This window comes from Kogia breviceps, chromosome 3, assembly GCF_026419965.1.
Source record: "Kogia breviceps isolate mKogBre1 chromosome 3, mKogBre1 haplotype 1, whole genome shotgun sequence".
NCBI classification, from domain to species: Eukaryota; Metazoa; Chordata; class Mammalia; order Artiodactyla; family Physeteridae; genus Kogia; species Kogia breviceps.
This window is the reverse complement of record NC_081312.1, coordinates 42,900,661-42,921,557: the sequence shown is the minus strand read 5'-3', so window position 1 is coordinate 42,921,557 and position 20,897 is coordinate 42,900,661. Positions and strand designations below refer to the sequence as shown.

Below are 20,897 nucleotides of genomic sequence, written 5' to 3'. Positions count from 1 at the left end.
TCCTTTACACTTTTAGTTTTCTTCACTTTTCTCAGGTTCCACAGAAATTTATGTTCTTCTCCAGAGAGACAGATAATCAGAAAAATTTCTAATTATTTAAGAATTCAGGATTTAATATCTATATAGGTTTATTAAATAGTGATTTAAAAATGTATAATGTTATTAACTTCTACAAGGTTTTAATAAGTATAGAATTTGATTATCTGTACATTATTTCAAAGGATAAAGCCTGGTATTCAGAATAATGAGAGGATGAAAAAATTTTCAATTCCAAAAATGATCATTAACTTTCTTATACTCATAGGAAAGAATGTAATGAGTTAAATAATACATTCTGAATATTCTTTTGAATCTTTATTCAACATTTTTTTCTAGTTATTGTTTCTTTTCTATCATAGTAGTTGCACAAGTTGTTACATTTATTCAGAGGTTGAAAAACCGTGACCTGCAGGTCAACTGCCTGTTTTTATAAATAAAGCTCTATTGGAACATAGCTATACTCATTCATTTAAGTATTGTCTATGAGTGCTTTCATGCTACAAAAGCAGAGTTGAGATGTTGCCACTGAGACCACACGGCCAATGAGGCTAAAATATTTACTATCTGACCCATTAGGAAAGTTTGCCAACCCCTGGTCTACTTATATTTTGGGGCCCTGTAACCTTATTATATAGAATGAGATCTTTCTGTGAGGAAGGGTTGCTATATCTATAGATGACTGCATAGTAGATGTTCAAACAATATTTTAAAATATCTGCCATTGGTGATTATTATAGGCACTAAAGTAAAGTCAATAAGAACACAAACTGACTTTTATGCAACAAAACCTACAAAGACAGATTCTAAACTGCAACATACCGTAACTACACTGTCTCCTGGTGATCAGCAGTATTTGTTCAGCCCAAGCCGGGAAATGCCTACTTTTTCAGGTACACTGGAAGGTCATCTAATTCCTATGGCAATTCTTTTAGGTAAGATGCAACAAAATATATGGGGTAAATTTAAAAATTCTAATCAGCAATAGCAGAAATTACAAAGTGATACTGACATAGTAGTCACCTACCTTTTCCTTTATGTGTTGTTTGTATTTGTGAGTAGGGCCTCAGAATGTGTCTTACTTTGTGTAGTAGCAGTCTCTGAAATGATGCTGTATTTTCACTTACAGGAAACATTCTTTTGGTATTTTATAGTATATTTCTGCAGATGAAATGAAATTAAAATAATGTTTAGACATGTCATAGACATTCATAATAATTAATGAACTTAAGGATTTTGATTGGTTTAATATCATGTCTTAGGAGAAGTACTTTGAATTACCTTTTATATACTTTTGGACTAGGCCGTGATAAGTAAACATTATGTAGTTGTGTGTTCTAAGCTAATAGTTTGTTATTAACTTATTTGAGGTCTCTCAGATCCATCATTGTAAAAGTTGAGCAAAAATTTTTGTTCTCACACTAGCTCTTCAAATTTTGTTAGCTATTTTTTTCTTTCAATGTCACTGCGATTCTTAATTTTGATGAATTATTTAAATGTGAATATTTTTCAACATAAGAGAGAATTATTTTTGATATTATGGGTTAATGGCATGTCAACTTGGTAGCTATCTGTTCAAACATGTCTTGTACTAAAATAATAGCTGATACTTATAAAGTCCTTACTGTGTGCCAGGGACAGATCTAAGCACTTTATATATATTAACTTATTTAATCCACTGTATAAAATGCATGGTAATGTACCAATTTTATAAATGAAGAAACTGAGGCACAGAAGAGTTCAGTAATTTGTCAAAGGCCACATAGCTAGAGTGGAGCCAAGTTTCAAACCCAGGCAGTGTGACTTTAGAGTCTGTGTTTTTAATGAATGCACTGCACTGTCCCTCTTTACTTTGAAATTTAGGAAACAAGTGGAACTTTTGAAGTGAAAGGTAACAAAATTTTGACAGCTATGATAGTTAGCAGATAGTTGGCCTATGTGCTATTTATTGGTAATCAAACACTAGTATTTTGTTGTCGGTTTTATTTCTGTCTGTTGCTGCTCTATGAAGATTTGAGAATAAAAATAATACAACACAATGCAATACACTTTAGTTTTGGCTTTGCCACTTACTATCATAACCTTTGGCAAATTAAGTTATGTCTCTAAACCTCTGCTCCCTCAACTGTAAAATGTGGATAATATTAATACTCCATAGGCTTATTTAAATTAGATAGTGTATGTGAAGTGTTTAGTACATATGAGCGCCTAATGTTAGTCGCTGCTGAAAGGATGACGTGGTGAGTATGATGACAGTGGTGATGATAGAAGAAAAGGTGATTGCAGATAGTGCTTTCCTTTCCTATGAGAACTTAGGCATAAAGATCTAGGTTTTATATTAGAATTTTCTCTTTACTTCTGAAATGGTTAACTCCTTTTCCCCCCAAATTTTTTAGGACAAACCCAAAGTAATAGTGATTCCATGCCACCTGCTGGAGTAATTGTAAACAAGCCACACCCTGTAACAGTGACTACTTCTATTCCACCATCATCTCGAAAAACAGAAACTGGAGTAATGAAACCTAACATAGCAGTTGTAGGAATGAAGTCAGAAAAAAAGGATCCTCCTCAGCTTACTGTGCAGGTATTCAGTGTGCATGAACAGAAAAATTTAAGGAAAAAAATATTTGGCTTACCTTTAGTACTTAAAATCTATTATATTGCTTCATGAAAACTGTGCTTTCATGATGGGTCTTTCCTTCTTTAAAACTATGATATTAATGTGATATTGCTATCCTTGTTCTGCATGATTTAAGCTACCTTTTCTAAGCTGATAACTCATATCCAGGTGACTTGATGATATTCCAAAGGGAACAATTCAATAGTATGTTATAATTAATTTTAAAAAGGCTTAATGTGTTTGTCTTATATAATTAATACTTTAATCTTTATACAAACATATATGAGGACTTGAATGAATGGAGAGAGAACTTATAATGTGACGCTTAAATATTCAAGATGACAATTCTTCCTAAGTTAATGTATAATTTAAGTGAAATTATATTTTTAAAAAGCCATGATTTTTTTAAAACTTGAAGTTTAGGATCATTTTGACATTTGAAAGAACAAATGTTTAGAAAAGTTAAAGTGTTTTGATACTGGTCCTATTTCACAAATAGCCTTGGTTATTTAGAAAGACTGTATTATGTGATAGATGGTTCACTAGTCAGTGGGAAATAGGATTATTTTAAATGAAATAATGTATGTTGTAATTAGTTAGCAGTGTGGAAAATAGATCAATTTTAGACTCTAAACTTTTACTGTATAGCAAGTGAGTTCCAAATAGGCAATAGGCTAAAGTATAACTACAATATATAAAAACATAGAAGAATTAGAAGATAATTGCATGTAGTCCTTATCAAAAATGAAGTTAAGTCTGGATATGAGAGGAGAAATCTTAGTTATGATAGAAAATAGATTTGAATCTATAAAATCTAAAACTTATTATGTAAAAGATTCCTAAATGAAAAGGAAAACAACATACAGTGAGAACATATGAAAGGAATATGATAGAAAGTTTTAATTTTTAAATATAAAAACCTCCATAAATTAATAAGAAAACATAAGAGCAAATCCAGAAATATTCAGAGAACATGTATAAGACTCTACAGAAGAGGAAGTTATAAGCAATCAAATTGAGTAATTTAAATCTTGCTAATTACCAAGGTAATACCAATTAAAATAACAATAATATACCTCCATTTAAAAACTGTTGTTGCTGAAACACTTCTATTATCTAATTTGGGTGAAGGTTGGGTAAAACATAATTAATTATGTTTTTGATGATGGAAATAGAGCTCTTCATTGCATTTTGGCAGTAATTACCAAGAATCTTAAATATTTATGCTTTTTGGCTCAAGAAGTTAGCCTAATATCTGGCTATCTAGCATAATGAAATAATTCAAAGTTCAGGGAAAAAACCCCTATGTATATATGAAGTTTTTTGAAGTGATATATATCTATGTATCTAATAGTGAATATATAAGGAATATCCTAAATGTTTACCAATAGGAAATGATTAAATAAGGCATGTATTTTCTTGAAATACTATACAGTTATTTAAAATACTATTATGAAGTCTATATGGAAGTATAGTAAGGTGTTTATGACCTAATTACAATGGAAAATCAGGAATGAAACTGTTTTAGATTTTAGCTACGCATAAGTGGATAATAAAAACATAAAGGGAATAGTGAAAATGTTGTTGTCTTAAGATAATAGGATTCTTTGTGTTTCCCTTTTATTTTCCAAATTTTGTAAAATATGTCTTCATAATTTAAATTTTTTATCCACTGACTTTGCAATAAAAAGTTAAATATGTTATTGATACATAGATTCACAAATATTTGAGTCAAAATGATGAACTGAAAGCTGGATGTTGTATTCTGTTTTAGGTATTACCCAACATAGATATTGACAGCATTTCAAACGGTAGTGCTGATGTTGGTCTATCTCCGTCTAGTCCCAAAGAAGCATCTCCTCCTCCTCCTCTGAAAACCTGGATACAGGTATGTTCAGAAATGTATTCTATATCTTTGAGCAATGTCTGACTATAAATTTTTAACTAATGTTATTCCATGCAAAGTCTTCCATTATAATCTATTTTAATAATTTTGGTTTTAAGGAAGAGATTCAAAACAAATGTGAAATTGCTTTTTTAAAAAATTAATCAATTAATTAATTTATTTTTGGTTACCTGGGTCTTTGTTGCTGAGCATGGGCTTTCTCTAATTCCATCGAGTGGGGGCTACTCTTCGTTGCGGTGCACAGGCTTCTCATTGCGGTGGCTTCTCATTGCAGAACGTGGGCTCTAGGCTTCGGCAGTTGTGGCACGTGGGCTCAGTAGTTGTGGCATGCAGGCTCTAGAGTGCAGGCTCAGTAGTTGTGGCGCATGGGCTTAGTTGCTCCACAGCATGTGGGATCTTCCCGGACCAGGGATCGAACTGTTGTCCGCTGCACTGGCAGGCAGATTCTTAGTCACTGCTTCACCAGGGAAGTCCCTGACGTTGCTTATGAACTCGAAAAAGAAAGTTTGTTTAATATCCTTACATTTATAAATGTTCTGAAAATGATAATCCTTAATGTGACTTTTTGGTAACTTAAGTTGTAAGACTCATGTGAAGAAAGAATTTCTGTCTCTTTGGAGAAGAATCTTGATCTCAATGGGAGTTAAATTATAGTTTTCCTGAATGTGAATTTTATAGTGACAATTGGAGTTTATGTTTTGGGATGTTACTTTTTCGTCATACTACTGACATGATGCAAAAATATGCATTTCTTTCTAATATTTATTTGCTGCTTATGACTGAATGACAAAATTATGACTTTACTACACAGCAAAATAGCACTGTAACATTTCCCCAGGTTTCATCTATTGTAAGCAAATTTGTTCATTGAGGATACAGTTTTAAGGAGAGGAAGAACATCAATTTTTCACAATCAGAAATAGTAAAATAGAACTGGCCCTGAATGGCTCTTGTGCCTAATTTTATTTTTCATCAATAATTTTTTTAACCAGAAGTTTATTAAAACATATATGATTACAAATAATTTTTTGGACTGTTCATCATTCTGCTCTCAGGAATTGTCTATTGTGATTTTTGGTGACTAGATTATATATAGTGAGGCCTAGAGGCCAAATTTGTAAAATAATTATTTTGTTTGTCTTTCTAAATTATTTGATTCTGTATCTGTCTTTTTGTGAGTTTGTATATGTGTAAACTTACATATCTATACATATAAACACATTTCTTTATCTTAATTCTGGGAGAGAAATCACAATTATATCAACTTGATCAATTGACTTAAGTTGCATTGTTGGTGGAGTCCTTGATAGAAAAACTGATACCTAGTTTTTTATAGCTATTGAAATGATAACTTGGAGACTAGCTTGGATTTCATTTACTAGTTAAATCAAGTCAGCAGGATATCAAAATAAAAAAATAAGGGCATGTAATTATAGTTTATGCTATGGTATATGATAAATTAGGTATAAATTTAAAAGACATTAAACACAACCAAAACTTTCTGAAAATGCTTTCTTAGACTCCAGAATTTACAAAGGCAGATGAAGAAGAGGTGAAGTTTCCAGGAACTAACTTCGATGAAGTAATCGATATCATACAGGTAACAAAGCTTATTAGCAATCATGTGAATTTATTTTTCTGCTAGCATTTTTTTACGTGATTTGATTATCTTTTTTTTTTAAAGACTTAATTTTTTTTAGAGCAGTTTAGGTTCACAGCAAAATTGAGAGTAAGGTACAGAAATTTTCTATATGTTCCCTATCCCCACACATGCATGGTCTCCCCCATTATCAACATACCCCAACAATTTTGACTTGTTAAAATTGACACATCATAATCACTCAAAGTCCATGGATGACCTTAGGGTTCACTCTTTATGTTGTACATTCTATGGATTTGGAAAAATGTATTCATCATTATGCTATTATACAGAGTATTTACTCTGCCCTAAAATCCTCTGTGTTCTGACTATTCATCCGTCCCCCCTACCCACCCCAGTCCCTGGCAACCACTGATTTTCTTACTGTCTTCATAGTTTTGTCTTTTCCAGAATGCAGTCTACTTGGAGTCATACAGTATGCAGCTTTCTCAGATTGGCTTCTTTCACTTAGTAAAATGCACTACGTATCTTTTCATGGCTTGATAGCTCATTTCTTTTTAGCACTGAATAATATTCCATTGTCTGGGTGGACCACAGTTTATTTATCCATTCACCTACTAAACGACATTTTGGTTGTTTACAAGTTTTGGTAATTATGAATAAAGCTGCTATAAACATCTGAGGGAATTCCCTGGTGGTCCAGTGGTTAGGATACCGTGCTTTCATTGCCAGGAGCCCGGGTTCAGTCCCTGGTCAGAGAAGTAAGATCCCACAAGCCACACTGTGCAGCCAAAAAAACCAACCAAACAAAAACAAAGCAAAACCAAACATCTGGTTTTTTCTGTGGACATAAGTTTTTAACTCCTTTGAGTAAATATCAAGGAGCACAATTGCTGACTTATATGGTAAAAGTATCTTTAGATTTGTAAGAAACCGCTGAACTGTCTTCCAAAGTTGCTGTACCATTTTGCATTCTCACCAGCAATGAATGATAGTTCCTGCTGTTTCATATCCTTGCCAGCGTTTGGTGTTGTCAGCATTCCAGATTTTGGCCATTCTAATAGGTGTGTAATGGTATCTTATTGTTGTTTTAATTTACATTTCTCTACCTCAACATAATAAAGGCCATATACAACAAGCCCACAGGAAGCATCATTCTCAACAGTGAAAAACTGAAAGCATTTCCTCTAAGATCAGGAACAAGACAAAGATATCCACTCTCTCCAGTTTTATTCAACATAGTTTTGGAAGTCCTAGCCATGGCAGTCAGAGAAGAAAAAGAAGTAAAAGGAATCTAAATTGGAAAAGAAGAAGTAAAACTGTTACTGTTTGCAGATGACATGATACTATCCATAAAAATCCTAAAGATGCTACCAGAAAACTACTAGAGGGACTTCCCTGGTGACGCAGTGGTTGAGAATCCTCCTGCCAATGCAGGGGACACAGGTTCGAGCCCTGGTTCGGGAAGATCCCACATGCCACGGAGCAACGAAGCCCATGTGCCACAACTACTGAGCCTGCACTCTAGAGCCCGTGAGCCACAACTACTGAGCCCATGTGACACAACTACTGAAGCCCGTGCACCTAGAGCCTGTGCTCTGCAACAAGAGAAGCCACTGCAATGAGAAGCCCACTCACTGCAATGAAGAGTAACCCCCACTTGCCGCAACTAAAGAAAGCCTGCATGTAGCAACAAAGACCCAATGCAGCCAAAAATAAATAATAAGTAAATAAATAAACTAATTAATTTTAAAAAAAGAAAACTGCTAGAGCTCATCAATGAATTTGGTAAAGTTTCAGGGTACAAAATTAATACACAGAAATCTCTTGCATTCCTATACACTAACAACAAAAGATCAGAAAGAGAAATTAAGGAAACAATCCCATTTACCAGTGCATCAGAAAGAATGAAATACCTAGGAATAAACCTACTTAAGAGGCAAAAGACCTGTACTAAGATGCTGATGAAAGAAATCAAAGATGAGACAAACAGATGGAGAGATATACCATGTTCTTGAATTGGAAGAAACAATATTGTTAAAATGACTATACTACCCAAAGTAATCTACAGATTCAGTGCAATCCCTATCACATTACCAATAGCATTTTTCACAGAATTAGAACAAAAAAATTTTACAGTTTGTATGGAAACACAAAAGACCCCGAATAGGCAAAGCAACCTTGAGAAAGAAAAACGGAGCTGGAGTAATCAGGCTCCCTGACTTCAGACTATACTATAAAGCTATAGTAATCAAAACAGTATTGTACTGGCACAAAAACAGAAATATTGCTTAATGGAACAGGATAGAAAATCCAGAGATAAACCCACACACCTATGGTTACCTAATCTATGACAAAGGAGTCAAGAACATACAGTGGAGAAAAGACAGTCTCTTCAATAAGTGGTGCTGCGAAAACTGGACAGCTACATGTAAAAGAATGAAATTAGAACATTCCCTAATACCATACACAAAAATAAACTCAAAATGGGTCAAAGACCTAAATGTAAGACCAGGGACTATAAAAATCTTAGAGGAAAACACAGAATGCTCTCGGACATAAATCGCAGCAAGATCTTTCTTGATCCCCCTCCTACAGTAATGAAAATAAAAACAAAAATAAACAAATGGTACCTAATGAAACTTAAAAGCTTTTGCACAGTGAAGGAAACCATAAACAAAACGAAAAGACAACCCACAGAGTGGGAGAAAGTATTTGCAAATGAAGTGACTGATAAGGGATTAATCTCCAAAATATACAAATAACTCACGCAGCTCAATATCAAAAAAACAAACAACTCAATCAAAAAATGGGTGGAAGATCTAAATATTTCTCTGAAGAAGACATACAGATGGCCAACAGGCACATGAAATCATGCTCAATGTCACTAATTAGAGAAATGCAAATCAAAACTACAATGAGGTATCACCTCACACTGGTCAGAATGGCCACCATCAAAAAATCTACAAACAATAAATGCTGGAGGGCTTCCCGCGTGGTGCAGTGGTTGAGAGTCTGCCTGCTGATGCAGGGGACACGGGTTCGTGCCCCGGTCCAGGAGGATCCCACGTGCTGTAGACCAGCTGGGCCCATGAGCCATGGCCACTGGGCCTGTGCGTCCAGAGCCTGTGCTCCGCAACAGGAGAGGCCAAAGCAGTGAGAGGCCTGCGTATCTCAAAAAATAAATAAATAAATAAATGCTGGAGAGGTTGTGGAGAAAAGGGAACCCTCCTACAGTGGTGGGAATGTAAATTGGTACCGCTACTCTGAAGAACATTATGGAGTTTCCTTAAAAAACTGAAAATAGAGCTACCATATGATCCAGTAATCTCACTCCTGGGCACATATCCAGAGAAAACCACAATTCAAAGAGATACATGTACCCCCATGTTCACTGCAGCACTATTTACAATAGCCAGGACACAGAAGTAACCTAAATGTCCATCAGTGGAGGAATGGATAAAGAAGATGTAGTACATATATACAATGAAATATTACTCAGCCATAAAAAAAGAACAAAGTAATGCTATTTGCAGCGACACGGGTGGACCTAGAGATTCTCATACTGAGTGAAATCAGACAAAGACAAATATCATATGATATTGCTTATATGTGGAATCTAAAAAAATGATACAAATGAACCTATTTACTAAACAGAAATAGAGTCACAGATGTAGAAAACAAACTTACGGTTACCAAGGAGGAAAAGAGGGGGGAAGGGATAAATGGGGAGGTTGGGATTAACATATACACACTACTATATATAAAATAGATAAGTAATAAGAACCAACTATATAGCATAGGGAACTGTACTCAATACTCTGTAATGACCTGTATGGGAATAGAATCTAAAAAAGAGTGGATATATGTATATGTATAACTGATTCACTTTGCTGTACAGCAGAAACTAGCACAACATTGTAAATCAACTATACTCAAATAAAAATTAATCACAAAATTTACATTTTGCTGATATATGACGTAGAGCATCTTTTCAAATGCTTGTTTGCCATCGGTACATCACCTTTGGTGAGGTGTCCATTAAGTTCTTTGGCCCATTTTAAAAATTGGGTTGTTTTCTTATTATTGAGTTTGAAGAGTTTTTTTGGGTATATTTTGGATAACAGTTTTTATCAGAATGTGTCTTTTGCAAATATTTTCTCCCAGTCTGTAGTTTATCTTCTGATTCTCTTGACATTCATTTTCACAGAGCAAAAGTTTTTAATTTGAATGAAGTCCAGTTTATCAATTAGTTCTTTCATGGGTTGTCCCTTTGGTCTTAAATTTAAAAAGTCATTGCCATACCCACAGTCATCTATGTTTTCTCCTATGTTACCTCTAGGAGTTTTATAGTTCAGCATTTTACATTTAGGTCTGTAATCCATTTTGAGTTAATTTTTGTGAAGGGTGTAGTCTCTGTGTCTAAATTTTTTTTTTTGCCTGTGAATGTCCATTTGTTCCAGCACCATTTGTTGAAAAGATTATCTTTGCTCCATTATATTGCCTTTGCTCCTTTGCCAAAGATCAGTTGACTATATTTATGTGGATCTATTTCTGGGTTCTTTGTTGTGTTCCATTGATTTATTTGTCTGTTCTTTCACCAGTACCACACTGTCTTGATTATTGTAAGTCTTCAAGTTGAATAGTGTCAGTCCTCCAACTTTGTAGTTCTCCTTCAATATCATATTAGCTATTCTGGGTCTTTTGCCTCTCCATATAACTTATAGAGTAAGTTTGTTGATATCTCCACAATAACTTGTTGAGATTTTTATTGGAATTACATTGACTCTGTAGATCAATTTGGGAAGAACTGACATCTTAACGTTATTGAGTCTTCCTCTCCATGAACGTGGAATATCTCTCCACTTATCCAGTTCTTGATTTCATTCATTAGAATTATGTAGTTGTCCTCATATAGATCTTGTACGTGTTTTGTTAGATTTGTACCTTAGTATTTCATTTGGGGGGGGTGTGCTAATGTAAATGGTATTGTGTTTTTAATTTCAAATTCTGTTTGTTCATTGTTGGCATATAGGAAAGTGATGGACTTTTATATGTTAACCTTGTATCCTACAAACTTGCCATAATTGCTAATTAATTCCAGGAGTCTTTTTGTTGATTTTTTTAGCTTTTCTACATAGACGATCATGTCATGTGCAAAGATAGACAATCATGTCATGTGCAAAGATAGTTTTATTTCTTCTTTCTCGATCTGTATACCTTTAATTTTCTTTTCTTGTCTAATTATATTAGCAAGGACTTCTAGTACAATGTTGAAAAGGAGTGGTGAGAGGGAACAACCTTGCCTTGTTTCTGATGGTTGAATATCTTTTGACCATCGGTATTATGTAACAGAGCTTTGAGAAACTTCCTTTTACTTTGCAGTTAAATATATTTTTATTTTAAAATTATAAGGTTGTTATTCTGTAGTACAGTAATATCTTCTATATCACTTAGCTACCTCCATGAAACTTAATGATTGTTAGCTGTTTCCTACCTGCATCTCCTCTCTCCTGCTTCCTACTTCCTTCTTCCTTTTTGTTTCCTTTGGTTTCCCTCTCTCCGGTCTGTCCTTTCTTCATTCTATTACATTTGTCTGTTTTCGTTTCTGGATTATTGGCAAGTTCGCTCGTTAATTCATATTGAGGAAAAAAGTTGTGAGGGGTCTAAAATCCAAGGGAAGGGCCCATATAGCAGGAAGAGATATAGGAATGATAGAAACGGTTAGATAGAAGAAGGGAAAAAGTAGCTGGAAGTAAAGTATAAAGGATGGGAGAAAAGATCATAGAACATAGAGACTACTTGAATAATGATGTGTCAATGAACTTTAAAGAAGACATTTGTTCATATTTCTTAGACTTTCAGAACCAAGACTAGTTTTGTCAATCATAAAATAAAATCCTATTTTAAACATTAAGAGATATGCACTACATTAATGTTACTTGCTCACCAGTGTGTCTTCTCATGTGAGCTCGACATGAATGTTTTGAAAGTAAGAATATAGCAAAGACATTAGACAACTGTTCAATATATAAGTCAAAGGAACATTGTAGAAATAGCAAAGAATTTGGACTTCAAAGACAAGTATTTCTATCCTTGCTCTGCCACTTAATAGCTGTGGACTTCATTTTTCAATGGGACAATATTATTGAGTTATATTTTTTAAAGAGCCCTGACTTTTTTTGAGATACATATTGCATTATTTACAGATAAAACGATATAGTATCTGTGGTTTACTTCAAAATGGTGTGCAAAGGGGAAAGTGGATGGGGGAAGTATAGATGACACAGAGTTTGTTATGAGTTGATAATTGTTAAAGCTGGGGAGCAGGTAAGTGGGATTCTTGTTATTTATATATAACAGATATAGTGCATGAGCACTATTTTGTTCACTTTTAAACATGTATATTTTTCATAATAAAAAGTTTTAAAATTCCGGAAGTAACTCTTTTGATCATGATGTGATGGTACAAATAATGTGTAAGATGACCTAACTGCATATTTAAATGTAAATTATATGTTCTGTAAGAGTAAGCAGTAATATTTGGAAGTGTTAGTTTTACTATGATAATAAATTAATAAATTTATAGAGGGAAATGTTAATAATGTTTTATATAGGAATAACCAAGTTTTCTAATTTGTTTTATGATTGTTTAAAATGAATATATATATTTTAAAATATTTATTTATTTATTTGGCTGCGCCAGGTTTTAGTTGTGGTACATGGGACCTTCGTTGTGATGTGCGGGATCTTTTAGTTGTGGCATGCAGGATTTTTAGTTGCGGCATGTGGGATCTAGTTCCCTGACCAGGGTTGAAACCCAGGCCTCCTGCCCTGGGAGCGTGGAGTCTTAGCCGCTGGACCACCAGGGAAGTCCCTGAATATTGGACTTTAAAAACACAATATAATTGTGTAATTAAGTTTCTTCAATGTGATTTATATGACAAGTGTGTATACTATAAATAATGTGATGCCACCTATTAGAAAATGCTATTGATTAATTTAGAAGTGTTGGTTAACTCACCTAAGTTATCTCTACTTGGCATTCAGTAAGTGTTGAACAGATACATGAATATAATAGTTTTGTTTTTATTATTACCAGGAAGAGGAAAAGTGTGATGAAATTCTGGAATGCTCTGAACCAATTCTGGAGTTTAACAGAAGTGTTAAAGTTGTTTCTACAAAATATAATGGCCCTCCGTTTCCGCCAGTTGCTTCTACTTTTCAGCCCACTACTGATGTTCTGGATAAAGTAATTCAGAGAAAAGAAACACTGGAAAATAGCTTAATTCAGTGGTGAGTTTACAGTGGTATTGGGGTGAACAGAATTATAATAACAAGTATAAATGGAATGTATGAAATTTTGGTTGAAAATCTTCCTTGTCTCCTTTTGTTTTTTAAATTTTTCCTTTGCTGTAGTCACTGGACACTATTTGACATGATGCTGAGGGTTTAACTAACTGTTGCAAGTATTGTTCCTGTCCTTGAGTTTTGTACTGAGGCTGTCTATTATGACAAAAGAGGCTATTGCTGAGTAACAAAGCATTAAAGATGCACAAGTTCTTTAATCCAGTGGTATATTAACAGAAATTTATCCTAAGGAAATAATCAGTTTTGCTACTGGCCATAGAAGGCTTAGCACTTATAGTGCTTACTACAAACAAGGCACTGTTTCATTTGTTACTTATATAAACTCTACTTTTATACCTATTTTTACCTGTGGGAAACCTTAAAGAAGTTATGGAATAAACTAAACAACTGAATATTCATATAGTTGTCAAGATTGGGTTTAGAAAAATATTTAATGATGTAGAAAGATATTAATAACACTGGTGCATAAATGAAGCAGGATACTAATGATGCAACCACAGTTTAGAAGAGCTCACTCAAAAATAAATGTGCATGGGAAAAATATTGAAAAATAATATCAAATTGTTAACTAACTTTGTTTATTCTTGAATCTGGGATTGTGAGTGAGCCATATCTTTTTTTTCTTAACTTTTATGTGTTCTCTGATGTTTTACAATGATCATCTATTACTTGTATATTAGTAATTAAGAAGCCTGTTAGCTTCTCTAAAGAAATGTACAAAAGCAGTCTCTTATTGTGTTTCCCTTCCTTTTCCTCTCCTACTTCCCTTCCTAAAAATGGCCTTGAAAGTAAATTTTCTTTCCCTTTTTTAGAGGAAAACTACCTGTGTTGCAGTCTATATATTTATTTCCTTGAAGAGAGGGCAGCTGGACTTCTTTTCTAGCTTTGATCTTGTGGGGTTTTATATGTGCTTTCAGAGTAGGGAACCCAACATTTTAGGTGCATGATATGCCAGGTAATCATTGACCTAAACCTTGTTTTGAATTTACGAGGGCTGTTAAAGTTTTCATTAGACTGATCAGAAAGATTTTAATTTGATAAACTGTCTCACACAGAGATTCGGTTTGTTTTTCTAGGAGATATATTTGAATTTTTTCTTCTTTCCAGATTCAACTTTCAGAATGACTGCTTTCACATTTAAATGTTTGTGTCCATGAGTACCAGTTATTTTTAAGGGTGTTATTTCTAACCATCTATATACATTCCAACTAAATTTAGGAATCCTTAACTTTTTTCCCCCAGGGTAGAACAAGAAATAATGTCAAGAATTATCTCTGGGCTTCTTCCAGTCCAACAGCAGGCAACAGCTGACATCAGTGTCTCAGTCAGTGAGGCCAGTGAGCCATTGACTTCTGACATTGGTAAGTGAAATGGACTATTTTAGCTTTTTTTGTTATTATAAGACAAAACCTTCAGGTTGTTGTGGATTTATATATTCTAGAGGTCACATAGTCCGTGGTTGACAAAAGATAAAAGTCCTCTTCTTTTCAGTGTCACTTCTCAGTTTTCTGTAGTGGAAGTTATTTCTCCCTCACTCCCTTGTTACATACTGCAGCATTCAGATTATGCTATCAGTGTCCATCCCTCCTACCCCCAATCTCTCCATTATTTCCCAAAGCACTTTGTGTGTGTCTGTGTATCTTTGTTATAGTAACCGTCAAACTGTATTATGATTGGCTTGCATATCTGTCTCACTCATAGACTATAAATTACTCACAAGTAAGGGTGATTCTCCTTTAGAGCCTAGCCCCTGATGACACCTAAGAAGAGTTTAAGCATTCCCTGAATGGATAGAGCCTCTTTCTTTAGGGAGCCCACACCATTCACTACTTCTTCCTCCTTCCTCCTTCCTCTTCCTCTTCTCTCCCTCCTCCTTCCTCCTTTTCATCCTCCTCTCCTTCCCTCTTCTTCCCCCTCTTTCTCCATTAGCTTTTTGAGGCATAATTTACTTGCCATAAAATTCACCAATTCTAAGTGTACCGTTTGACAAGTTTTGTTAAACAAACACAGCCACATGTTAGCCACACAATCATGTTATAGAAAAACATTTCCATCATCCCCAACAGTCCCCTCATGCCACTTTGCAGTCAATCCCTAACCCCCTCCCATGCCTACTAGACCCTAACAACCACTGATCTACTTTCTATCATTGAATTTTGCCTTTTCTAGAATTTCATATATATGTAATCATACAGTATTTAGTCTTTTGTGTCTGGCTTCTTTTATTTAGCATAATGCTTTGACAGTCATGTTGTTGCATATAGTAATAAATATTACACTCCATGTATGTACCATAATTTGTTAATCCAGTTACCAGTTGATGGACATTTGTAGTCTTAATTTTTGGCTATTATAAATACAGCTGTGCTATGTTATGTATATTTGCAAACAAATCTTTTATACACATCTTTTAATTTCTCTTGGTCATATGGTAAGTAGATATCTAACTTTATAAGAAATTGCTAAATGTTTCCAAAGTGGCTGTTCTATTTTGCATTCCAACCAGCAGTGAATGAGAGTTCCAGCTGCTCCACATCCTTACTAATGCTTGTTGTCAATGTTTTTAATTAGAGCCATTCACTAAGCATGTGGAGATATCTCATTGTGGGTTTTATTTGCATTTCCTCAGTAACTAATGATGTTGTACAGTTTTTCATGTGCTTATTTGCCATTTGTATATTTACTTTGATGAAGTATCTTTAAAACTCTTTTGCACAGTTTTTAATTGGGGGTCTGTGTCTTACTATTATTGATTTCTTTATTCTGGATACAAGTCCTTTATTGCATATGTTTTGCAGATGTGTTATCCTAGTTTTTATCTTACCTTTTGCTTTCTCAGCATTGTCTTTTGAAGACCAAAGATTAATTTTGATGAAGTTTAATTTATCAATTTTTATTTTATAGCTTGTGATTTTGGGGATATACTGTTTAAGAAATCTTTGCACAACATCATTAAGATTTTCTCCTATGTTTTCTTCTAGAAGCCTTATGGTTTTAGATTATAAATTTAGGTCTATGGTATGTTTTGAGTTAATTTTTATATGTGGTATGAAGTAAAGAGCAAGATTTTTTGTGTGTGTATGGATATCCAATTTTTCTAGCGTTATTTGTTGAAAAGATTATCCTTTCTCCTGCTGAATTGCCTTGACACCTTTGTTGGAAATATCTGGCTATTATATATGTTTGGATCTGTTTCTGGACTTGCTGTTTGGTCCCATTGATCTACAAGTCTGTCTTTACATCAATACCGCACTTCTTGAATATTGTAATTTAAAAATAAGTCTTGAAATTGGATGGTATAAGTTCTCCAGCTTTCTAGCTCTTTTTTTTTTAACATTCCTATATATCGTTACCTCTATTTTTTTCCACTTCTTTCCAGTCTAGAATAACCTCTTCCTCCTTCTCAAACTACCCCTTAACTGCCTAAATCCTAGACATTAGAGTCTGTATTTACTGCTTTACTTTCTCATTGCTCACTTTCTCTTTAGTTTTTATGAGCTGGCTTTCTTCTTCCTTCTCGTTAATGAAATTACTCTCTTACAGCATTTGGTTCTCAGAGATAACCTTTTTTCAAATCCTTATTCTCCTAGAAGGCTCTAGTATGGGCATTGTTGACTACTTTTAATTATTAAAATGTTCTACTGGTTTGGTTTCTTAGAATTCATTCTGTTGTTCTTCCCCTTATCTTTTAAATTTTTCTAGGACATCATTTCCTCATCGTTTTCTTTTTTTCTACTTGAATAAAAAATTTCCCCCAAGCTTCTGTCCCTTGCCCTCTTTCTTTTCTGTTTTTCTAGTCTCTTCTTGGCGTTAGTTATCCCATGTCAGTTGATGACCCCTAAGCTACACATTTAGGCTGTAAACTTGCAGTTTTGCCTGTTGATGAATATTTTGCTTGATGCTCCACTGGCATACCAAACTTGGTGTGTCCAGAATGCACCTCATTTTTCTAACCAACCTTATTCCTTTGTTTCTCTTTCTGTTAATGATACCACTGTTTTCCAAGTGCCCAGTTTCCAAAGCCTTGGAGTATTGCTTGTTCTACTTTGTTTTCTTTGGTCTTCCTCAGTCCACACCCAGCCACGTCCGATGTCCTGGCTTCACACAATTTATTCTTATATTTGATTGATTCTTCCTATTTAGTATAACTCAAATGCCTCTTCCACTGCTACTATCCCAGGTTTTCTTTCATCTTCTCATTTTTTGAAGGAAGGAATAAAATGACCAACAAAGTTATGAGGAAATTTTTTTTTTACTTAAGATTAGTGCTTCTTTAATGATAAAATCATTTTGTCATGTTAGAAGATACTTTTTCAGAAGCAGACATCTAGGAATACAAATCCAAAAGAAAACCAAAACCAGTTCATCGAAATAATTGCTCTGAGACTATTTCAAAATGTGTTGAAAAAGGAACAGATGGAAAATACGAAGTGAAACTGGAATAAAAAAGAACTAGAAGCTAAAGAGAAGGCAAAGGACCATGAAATATGCCTTGAAGAAACAGATAGTCGGACTTCTGTAGCTTTTGGTCAAAATACTGGTTGTGGAGATGGTATTCAGCAGTCCCAAGACAAGGAGACCAGTCCAGGAAAACAAACAAGTGTCTCCAAAGATTTGTCTGGTTTATGATGGATACTGTGCAACCTGCCAGACGCTTTTTTCTTCATTGCTAGGTCATACACCTCGATGGCATATTTTGGAGTGTTTGGATTCTCCACCAGTCTCTCCTGCTAGCGCAAATCAGGGCTAGTGATAGTCCTCTTAGCAGTCCTTCACATGGGTCAGGTGGTGGTTTAAGTGAGCCTAATTCAGGCTTTGTAGCCTTAAGGAAAGATGGTCTAATATAGAGGGTATTTAGATCCCGTTCCCTTTTCTTTAAAAGCATGTGTGTTGGGGCTTCCCTGGTGGCGCAGTGGTTGAGAGTCCACCTGCCGATGCAGGGGACACAGGTTCGTGCCCCAGTCTGGGAAGATCCCACATGCCGTGGAGCGGCTGGGCCCGTGAGCCACGGCCGCTGAGCCTGCGCGTTCAGAGCCTGCGCTCCGCAATGGGAGAGGCCACAACAGTGAGAGGCCCGCGTACCGAAAAAAAAAAAAAAAAGCATGTCTGTTTGCTTTTGTTTTGCCTGTGTCTGGGTAGGGCTTTTGCGTTTTATAACAGAGATATTCTGATTTTTGGTCATGCCAAAGCAATGAATTATGGGAACTAAAAAGGGAGATGTGTTGATATATACTGTTGAATATAAATATGGGATCGTGATAGTCTTTGCTATGGAGCTCCAGAGTAAATTTCTATTACTTATCTCTCAACAAGTGATCCCAAGACACCTGTACCTACCTTTCAGGGAATTCTGTGTGTAATGCCTCCATAGTTGTACTAATTAAGGAGTACTCTTTGGAGAGGTCATGTCTCCATTAAGTTGTATAGATCACTGTTTACATGTTTTCCACACAGAGCTTTAGAAATATAACCACTTTAAGCCTAATAAAGTCTGTTTAGGAAGTTTTACTGAATTTTATGTACATTCACACAAGTGAAAAGTACAACCCATTTGAAAATTAATATACCTATAGAGCTGCTGACATCAAGCACCTGAACTACTCTAAAAGTTTGAAGAGGATTAGCCTATAATGTTAGTAACTGAAGCATCTGAAACTAGATGGAAATAAGATTTGTCTTCATATTTATGAAGAAGCTGCCATTTCTCTAAAATCCCCCCACAGTCATTGTGTCCCTGTGTTTTGCCAAGATCTATCACAGGGTTTCCTGGTTCCCTACTCTTGGAAATGTGGATTGTTTCAGATGAAAACATTTAATGTGGATACAAATCTTTTTTGTGTGTGGGGATGGGGCGTGCTGCTCGGCATGCAGGATTTTAGTTCCCTGACCAGGGATTGAACTCGTGCCCCCTGCAGTGGGAGCATGGAATCTTAACCACTGGACCACCAGGGAAGTCCCTGCAAATCCTTTTTATCACTAAATTTTGTAGTGGTAGGGAAGAGGCCATATAAGTAAATTTTCATCTGGATGTTTTCCTCCCCTTTTTAGTTTGTTTAGAGAGGATGTTCATTATGTGAGTTACCATCTTACTCTCTGTCACAGTAAGTAGATTTTGTATTTTCATTTTATTCATCCTCACACCATCTCATACACATATGTTCGCATCTCTAAAATTTTAAGAATTAAGGCTTAGAATGCAAGCATGTTTCTTGCACACTTACTCTGAAATTCTTTCATTTTTTAGTGGAAGGAACAAGCAGTGGTGCCCTCCAGCTTTTTGTTGATGCCGGAGTTCCTGTCAATTCAGACATTATTAGGCATTTTGTGAATGAAGCTCTTGCTGAAACCATTGCCATCTTGCTGGGTGACAGAGAAGCAAAGAAGCCAGGTCCTGTTGTTACAAGTGTTTCTGGGGATGTTTCAATAAGCAAAACACACTTTCTGGTAAGTGTGGCTCTCCTTCATGACTTGGAGTCCTGGGGAATTTTTGATACCTTTGTTAAAGAAAAGCAAAATGGACAGATTTTAAATTGGGTCATAAGATCATAGTTTGTGGTGGAGATTGGTTTCTTGTGGCTTTGCTTACAATAACAGTTCCTCCAGCATTTTATTTTAAAAACTTTAAAATCTATAGAAAGTTGAAAGTATGATACAATGAACATCTGTCTAAGCTTTGCCTACATTTACCAGTTGATAACATTTCGACACATTTTCTTTGTCTGTCTTTATATGTTGTTTTTTATATATTCTTTAAAACTCATTTGAAAGTTGCAGATATCATGACACTTCTAGAAGCATCAGTAGTATCTCCTAAGAACAAGATTCTTTATTACATAACCAAAATACCATTATTATGCTCTCCATATTTAACATTGATGTGTTAATACTATATAATATAGAGTCTATATTTGAATTTCCCCAGTTGTTCCAAGAATATCCTTATAGCTAATTTTTTTAAAATTCAAGATATAGCTAAAAAGCACATGTACTGCTTTTGGTTCTTATGTAAAGTGATATTTTTAATCTTTAAAAGAAAGTATATTTTAGGCATTTTTGTTATTGTTTGTTTAATCAGCCTTTCTATGTTAAATAGAGTTTCTAATTTATTATAGCAACATGAAATTATACAAAACCACTACCAGTGAAGGGTGGGAGGAGCAATATAGGGGTGTGGCAGTGGAAAGTGCAAACTATTGGCTGTAAGATAGGCTCAAGGATGTACTGTACAACACAGGGAGTAGAGCCAATATTTTGTAATAACTATAAATGGAATGTAACCTTTAAAAATTGTATGAAAATTTTTAAAAACTAAAAAGAAAAAAAAATTATACAAAACCAGAATGTACTCTGTATTACCAACTGTT

The 20,897-nt window shown here is 34.7% G+C and overlaps 1 protein-coding gene across 8 annotated transcripts in view; it reads left to right on the top strand.

The window, feature by feature from the left end:
• The window catches only part of KIAA0586 (KIAA0586 ortholog), a 105,840-nt gene that overhangs the window by 28,150 nt on the left and 56,793 nt on the right, over nucleotides 1-20,897 (top strand). For all 8 annotated transcript variants that reach the window (XM_067028411.1, XM_067028414.1, XM_067028410.1 and 5 more), the window contains exons 16-22: nucleotides 777-971; nucleotides 2,433-2,620; nucleotides 4,431-4,544; nucleotides 6,082-6,162; nucleotides 13,265-13,458; nucleotides 14,776-14,894; nucleotides 19,778-19,977. In XM_067028411.1, coding sequence (XP_066884512.1) covers nucleotides 777-971; nucleotides 2,433-2,620; nucleotides 4,431-4,544; nucleotides 6,082-6,162; nucleotides 13,265-13,458; nucleotides 14,776-14,894; nucleotides 19,778-19,977 — 1,091 coding nt within the window. The remainder of the gene's footprint in view (nucleotides 1-776; nucleotides 972-2,432; nucleotides 2,621-4,430; nucleotides 4,545-6,081; nucleotides 6,163-13,264; nucleotides 13,459-14,775; nucleotides 14,895-19,777; nucleotides 19,978-20,897) is intronic.